We start from the raw sequence: 6,951 nt of genomic DNA, 5'->3' as shown, positions 1-6,951 counted from the left end.
CCATTCCTCGGCACGTACCCGATCCCGTTCCTGTCCCCATTCCCGCTCCCATCCTCGTCCCCGTTCTCGATCCCATTCCCATCCCCGTCCCTGTACCCATCCCCGTTCCTGTCCCTGATCCCGTCCCCAATCCCATTCCTGATCCCGACGCCGTCCCCCTTCCTGTTCTCAATCCCATCCCCGCTCCCAATCCCCGCTCCCCGCCCCGTTCCCCATTCCCGTCCCCATCCCCGCTCCCAATCCCCGCTCTCCGCCCCGTTCCCCGTTCCCGTCCCCATCCCCGCTCCCAATCCCCGCTCTCCGCCCCGTCCCCGTTCCCATCCCCGTTCCCGTTCCCAGTCCCCGCTCTCCGCCCCGTTCCCCGTTCCCATCCCCGTTCCCAGTCCCCGCTCTCCGCCCCGTTCCCCGTTCCCGTCCCCATCCCCGCTCCCAATCCCCGCTCTCCGCCCCATTCCCGTTCCCATCCCCGTTCCCATCCCCGCTCTCCGCCCCGTTCCCGTTCCCGTTCCCGGGCGCGCCCCCTGGCGGGGCGGGCGGGCCGGCGCATGCGCGGCGCGGGGCGCGGGGACAATGGCGGCGGCGGCGCTGGCGGCGGGCGGAGGGCCCGGGAGCGGCCCCGCGGCGGCCCCGGGGGGAGGGCCCGGCCCCGCGCTCGCAGCCGCGCGCCGCAAGGACGGCGGGCCCGCCGGCAAGTTCTGGGAGAGCCCCGACACCGTGTCCCAGCTCGACTCGGTCCGCGTGTGGCTGGGCAAGCACTACAAGAAGGTGCGGCCCGGCGGGGCGGCGGGGCCGGGCAGGGCGGCGGGGGATCCCGGGACGGGGACGGAGTCGGGCAGGGCAGGGCGGCAGAGGGGGCCGGGGCCGGGCCGGGCCGGGATCGGGGCCGGGCGATGGGGGGTCCCGGGACGGGGACGGAGTCGGGCAGGGCCGGGCAGGGCAGGGCGACAGAGGGGGAAGGGGCCGGGGCCGGGCCGGGCGGCGGGGGGTCCCGGGACGGGATCGGGGCCGGGGCTCGGCGCTGCGGCGGGCGCGGGGCTTGCCCGGGGCCGTGTCCCTCCTGCGCGGGCAGGGCCTGTCCCGTGCGGGTTCGCCTCGGCCGCGGCCCGGCGGGGTCGGAGTCGGGGTCGGGGTCGGGCAGAGGGGCCGGAGGGCGATCGCGGGCCCGCCTTGCCCCGCTCTGTCCGGCTCTGCCCCTCGTGCCGGCCCGGCCCGGCCCTGCCCCGCTCGCCCCGGGCCCTGCGGCTCCTCCCGCGCGCTCTGTGCTGTTGCTTCGCTTCCTCCAAGTGGTTTCTTTTTCCCTTGTGCTGCTTTTATAACTTCGTTTCCACGCCTGGGCCCCGAGCCCCCCCCGCCGGCTCTCCCCGCGCTGTGGCGGGCCCGGAGCAGCCCCCGGGGGTGCCCCAGCCCCGGATTATTTGCCCGCTCGGGCCGGGCCCTGCCGTGTCTGCGGGTTGGGCTCTTTGTGCGCCCCGAGCTGCAATTGGAGCCGGCGGGGCGGGCGGGGAGGGAGCGGCGCAGGCCCAGGTGTGTCTGTCCGGTCCTGCCAGGGCGCTTTGTGCGGAGCAGGAGCGGCACGGCGGGGCTGGGAGGGGGCTGGGGCTGCGGGGCTGCTGCCCAGAGCCCGGGGGTCGCTGTGACCGGGCAGGGCAGCCGTGGGGCAGGGCAGCCGTGGGGCTCAGTTGGGGCTCGGCCCAGCAGCCGTGGGGCACAGCTGGGGCAGGGCAGCCGTGGGGCTCAGCAGCTATGGGGGCACAGCTGGGGCACAGCAGCCGTGGGGCACAGCTGGGGCACGGCAGCCGTGGGGCACAGCAGCCGTGGGGCACAGCAGCCGTGGGGCACAGCACCCTAGGGCATGGCAGCCGTGGGGCTCAGCCCAGCAGCCGTGGGGCTCAGCCCAGCAGCCGTGGGGCTCAGCCCAGCAGCCGTGGGGCACAGCAGCCGTGGGGCTCAGCAGCTGTGGGGCTCAGCACAGCAGCTGTGGGGCTCAGCACAGCAGCTGTGGGGCACAGCACAGCAGCCGTGGGGCTCAGCACAGCAGCTGTGGGGCTCAGCACAGCAGCCGTGGGGCTCAGCACAGCAGCCGTGGGGCTCAGCACAGCAGCTGTGGGGCTCAGCACAGCAGCCGTGGGGCTCAGCAGCCGTGGGGCACAGCAGCCGTGGGGCTCGGCACAGCAGCTGTGGGGCTCGGCACAGCAGCCGTGGGGCACAGCCGTGGGGCTCAGCAGCCGTGGGGCTCAGCAGCCATGGGGCACAGCCGTGGGGCACAGCACAGCAGATGTGGGGCTCAGCAGCCATGGGGCGCAGCCGTGGGGCACAGCCGTGGGGCACAGCCCAGCAGCCGTGGGGCTCAGCAGTCGTGGGGCTCAGCAGCCGTGGGGCAGAGCCGTGGGGCACAGCACAGCAGCCGTGGGGCACAGCCGTGGGGCACAGCCGTGGGGCACAGCCCAGCAGCCGTGGGGCTCAGCAGCCGTGGGGCTCAGCAGCCGTGGGGCAGAGCCGTGGGGCACAGCCCCGGTGCCAGGGCAGGGATGGAGTTTCCTCCTGTGTGACAGGGAGAGCTCTGCCCTTAGCGCTGGGAATGGAGTTCAGACCCTCGTTTCTGTGGCCTCTGGATCGCGGTTAGGGCTGGGCTGAGGAGGAGTCTCTACAGGCCAAGCAGATTTCAGAATATTGCTGTGAAAATGCTTTTTATAAACAGCAAAGAATTGCGGGGTGGGAAACAAGGCAGCTCATGCTGGGGGTGTGTAAAGATGTACCCTCAGTGCTCCCCAGGGAAGGGCTGATCCTTCCTGCCTGTGCAGCAGGTGGGCTCTGGGGCATCCCGTGTCTGTTTTCATCCTGCTCCCGGTGTGTGGCTCCTCCCAGGGAGGTACACGGGGATTGTAACTGACTTTTGTCTGGTTTATACTCTTAAAAATGGGTGTTGGGGCATCTCTGTGGGCAGTGGTGGGTGGTCTGGCATCGGTGGGAGTTGGCATGGCCAGCTCTGGGAGCTCCTGGGACAAGCTGGAGAGAATTCTGAGAGCAACACCCAGCTTGGTCAAGGGTCCAGGAGGACAAGGGGCAGGAGAGAGTCAGAGAATTGCAGGTACAGATCCTTTTGTTCTTGTCTCTGGATTAAATGAGTCTTTAATGTTGGAGAGATCTTCGTGTTTCTACAAAATGACAAATATTGAAAGCTCTTTGTGTCCCTAGAAAATAACAAATATTGGAGGGTACTTTTTGTGTCTAGACAATAATGAATATTGGAGGGTTCTTTGTGCCTCTGGAGTATAATTAACCAAGTAAGAGGTTTTAGCAGCAGTGTGGAATACCAGTTAAGGGGTTGGTCTCTTCTCCCAGGCACTCAGCAATAGGACAAGGGGGCACGATGGGCTCAAGCTCTGCCAGGGGAAGTTGAAGTTGGAGAGCAGAAAGAAATTCTTTGCAGAGAGAGTGCTCAGGGATTGGAATGGGCTGCCCAGTGAGGGGGTGGATTCCCCATCCCTGGAGGGTTTTCAGCTGAGCTTGGCCGTGGCACTGAGTGCCATGATCTGGTAAAGGGACTGGAGTTGGACCAAGGGTTGGACTTGATGATCTCAGAGGGCTTTTCCAACCCAATCCATTCTATGGATGTGGCACTGAGTGAGAATCCACCACGTCTTGATCCAACCCCACTCTCCCAGACACTGGTGGGAGCTGTTCCAGAGCTGGGGTGGGCTTGGACCATCCCCAGGGACCATCCCCAGGGACCATCCCCAGGGACCATCCCCAGGGACCATCCCCAGGGACCATCTCCAGGGACCATCCCCAGGGACCATCCCCAGGGACCATCCCCAGGGACCATCCCCAGGGACCATCCCCAGGGACCATTCCCAGGGACCATCCCCAGGGACCATCTCCAGGGACCATCTCCAGGGACCATCCCCGGGGACCATCCCCAGGGACCATCTCCAGGGACCATCCCCAGGGACCATCCCCAGGGACCATCCCCAGGATCCCTTTCATGCACCCACCAGGGTGTGAAGGCTGAGCCTTGGCACGTGGGAATGTGGCCCTTTCCACTTCCCTGAGCTCAGCTGTGACATTGGAGCTCCACAGGAGCTGCCTCCCCGTTCCTGCCTCACCCAGAAAGTCATCACTTGGTTTTAGCAGCCCTTCATTAGCAACCAAATGAGATTTGAGTAAAGCACTCAGCAATAGGACAGCTCAAGCTCTGCCAGGGGAAACTGAAGTTGGAGAGCAGAGAAAAATTCTTTGCAGAGAGAGTGCTCAGGGATTGGAATGGGCTGCCCAGAGAGGGGGTGGATTCCCCATCCCTGGAGGTTTTTCAGCTGAGCTTGGCCGTGGCACTGAGTGCCATGATCTGGTAAAGGGACTGGAGTTGGACCAAGGGTTGGACTTGATGATCTCAGAGGGCTTTTCCAACCCAATCCATTCTATGGATGTGGCACTGAGTGAGAATCCACCATGTCTTGATCCAACCCTACTGTGATCACCAGCCCAGGGCACTCTGTGCCCTGGGCTGGTGATCACAGTGGGGTTGGATCAAGAGTTGGATTTGATGATCTCAGAGGTCTCTTCCAACCCAACTGATTCTGTGATTAGAAATCCATAGTTCAGAAGTGGGCAATTCACTATTGTATTAATGCTCATTTTTCTCTAGTGCTGTGTTGTTTAGGTGGTTCTGTTCTCTCTGAGCCCCAAATCCCTGCTGTTAGCTGGGCTGCTGGAGGCCCTGCTGCTCTGAGGGGCTGGACTGGTGCCCTGGGGTGTGTCTGGGGGGTCCCCAGCCCTGCCCTCTGGCAGTGACTCCCAGTGAGGGCTGGGCTGGCTCCTGGCAGCTGCTGGGATGTGGCAGCTGTTCCCTCTGGGGTGCCTGGCTGGAGCCCACCTGCCTGTTTCCCCAGGCAGGGCCCGAGTTTGGGGGGTTTGTGGCTCTCTGTCCTGGCTCTGCTGCCCTTGGCAGGGGTTTCCTCATCCCTGACTCTGCTCTGACCCGAGGGAGGGTTTTCTCTCTCTGCAGCCCTTCTGTGTTCTCACCTCTGAAGAGGGAACAAGGGTTACAGACCCAAATCAAAGCATTTTCATGGTGGTTTTGTTTTCTGTTATTTAGTGCTCTGAGCTGAAATGTTCTTTGTTTGGGGGAGGAAGGGATTTGGTGCTCAGGGCCACAGAGCCCTGGGTGGTTATTTGAGGTCAGTGCCCACATCAGAGCTGGGTGCAGGGCCCTGGCCCTCCCTCGGTCACAGAGACTCTCCAGGGCAGCTGCACTGGCTGGGGAAGGGATTTCCTCTGCTTATTAACTGGGGGCATTTGGGGTTTCTAATTGTCCTGGACACCTTGGAAAACTCTGCTGTGTCTGTGGGGCTTTGGCATCTCAGCAACTGAACACAAGTGGGGCAGGACATCACTCTGTCCTTGGGAATTCACTGTTTAAAGGCCTTTATTTGCTGCAGAATAATCTTCTGCTTCTGTGGAGATGAGTGGAACAGGGCTAAGGAAAATGCCTTTGGAATTTTAGCCTTTGTTCTTTATAGTCTTGTGTTTCCAGATGTGGGTTTGCACACAGGGCAGGACTCTGGGGAACCTCCCAGGTATTTGTGTCCTTTAGATGCAAAGGTTGAGTTTCTCAGCCCTGTCTGTCTGCTTAGAAAGCACTGAAGGGACAGCATGGACAGATCCTGTAAAGTTACCTGGAAAAGTCAATGTCTCTGTGGTGTCCTTGGCTCAGTAGCTGGTGCTGTGGGAAACTTTGGTTTGACTGGTATTTAAAGCAGTGCTTGAAAGCTCTGAGTGTTCTGGCTCTTTAAGGGTCTCCAGAGGACTCTGGTTTGAGGGAAGAGCAAAGGCTCAGGGTTGTCCAGACTGGGTGGCTCCTATTGCTCCATATTCTACCTGGAACAGGGATGTTCTGTCCTTGGAAGTCTCCTGGCACAGGGAGGAGGTGACATCCAGTGAGGGGATACTGGAAATCAGGAGTAACAAAAACTCAGCAGCTGGGTGGGTGGTTTACAGTCCATGCTGTGATGCCCCTCTTTTATATTTACATTTGTTTATATTTTATTAGAAGCAGAACCTTGGCAATGCTCAGGTTGTCCCAAGACATTGCCAGTGGAGTTGTCTGGCCAGGATTTCCTCTTTGTCCCTGACATCCCATCTCGTACCAAACAGTGCTCTGAGGATTGATCAGGAGTTGGTTCTTGCAGAAGGAGCCTGTGAAGTTGCTGCAGAGAGCTCTGAGAATTGGGCTGGTGCTCTGTTGGGAGCCACAGATGGGCTTGGAGTGGTCACTCCTGTCTGGGACAGGAGGAGCTGGGGGTGCTCCTCAGGTGGGGGCTGGATTTGTAGCCCAAAGCTTGGCAATGCTTCTCCTGTGCAAACCCCTTCCCAGCCACACAGGGGCCCCCAAATCCTCCAACTCTGGTCTGCAACTGCTGAGATAACCTGGGGTGTTACTGAACCACCTTTATTCAGGTTTATTTCCCTCTCTGCCCAGGTCACATGTGCTCTTTTGTCTTTCAGTACGTTCAGGCAGATGCTCCCACCAACAAAACGCTGGCTGGGCTGGTGGTGCAGCTGCTGCAATTCCAGGAAGATGCCTTTGGAAAACATGTCACCAATCCTGCCTTCACAAAGCTTCCTGTGAGTACTGGGGGTCTCCCCCTGCTGTTCTCTGGTGTCTGGGGCATCCCTGTTCCAGCAGGGGCTTTGGCACCCCCCTGCATGGAAACAGGTGGTCAGTGTAATTCTGTGTGTGTTTGAGGAGATTCCTCAGTGCTGTGGGAAGGTGTTCATCCCCACTAGAATTCCCTGTGGTTCCTCAGTTACAGTCCAGCCTGTGCTGGGACATCCCAGGCTGAGTGAGGGAAATGCACTTTCCAAAGGAACAAACTCCCCTCGGGCAGTTCTGTTGGTTAAACTTCAAACTTGCCCCGGTGCCAGGGCTGCAGAGGGACTGCCCCTTGTTGT

General features: G+C 61.4%; 1 protein-coding gene across 2 annotated transcripts in view; it reads left to right on the top strand.

The window, feature by feature from the left end:
- Positions 1–542: 542 nt before the first annotated feature.
- SMARCC1 (SWI/SNF related BAF chromatin remodeling complex subunit C1) overlaps positions 543–6,951 on the top strand; it is a 76,594-nt gene continuing 70,185 nt past the window's right edge. For both annotated transcript variants that reach the window (XM_071560334.1, XM_071560333.1), the window contains exons 1-2: positions 543–765; positions 6,505–6,624. In XM_071560334.1, coding sequence (XP_071416435.1) covers positions 571–765; positions 6,505–6,624 — 315 coding nt within the window. In that variant the 5' untranslated portion in view covers positions 543–570. The remainder of the gene's footprint in view (positions 766–6,504; positions 6,625–6,951) is intronic.

This window comes from Pithys albifrons, chromosome 7, assembly GCF_047495875.1.
Source record: "Pithys albifrons albifrons isolate INPA30051 chromosome 7, PitAlb_v1, whole genome shotgun sequence".
In the NCBI taxonomy this organism is placed as follows: domain Eukaryota; kingdom Metazoa; phylum Chordata; class Aves; order Passeriformes; family Thamnophilidae; genus Pithys; species Pithys albifrons.
The sequence above is the reverse complement of the archived record's forward strand: the minus strand, read 5'-3'. Positions and strand labels throughout refer to the sequence as shown.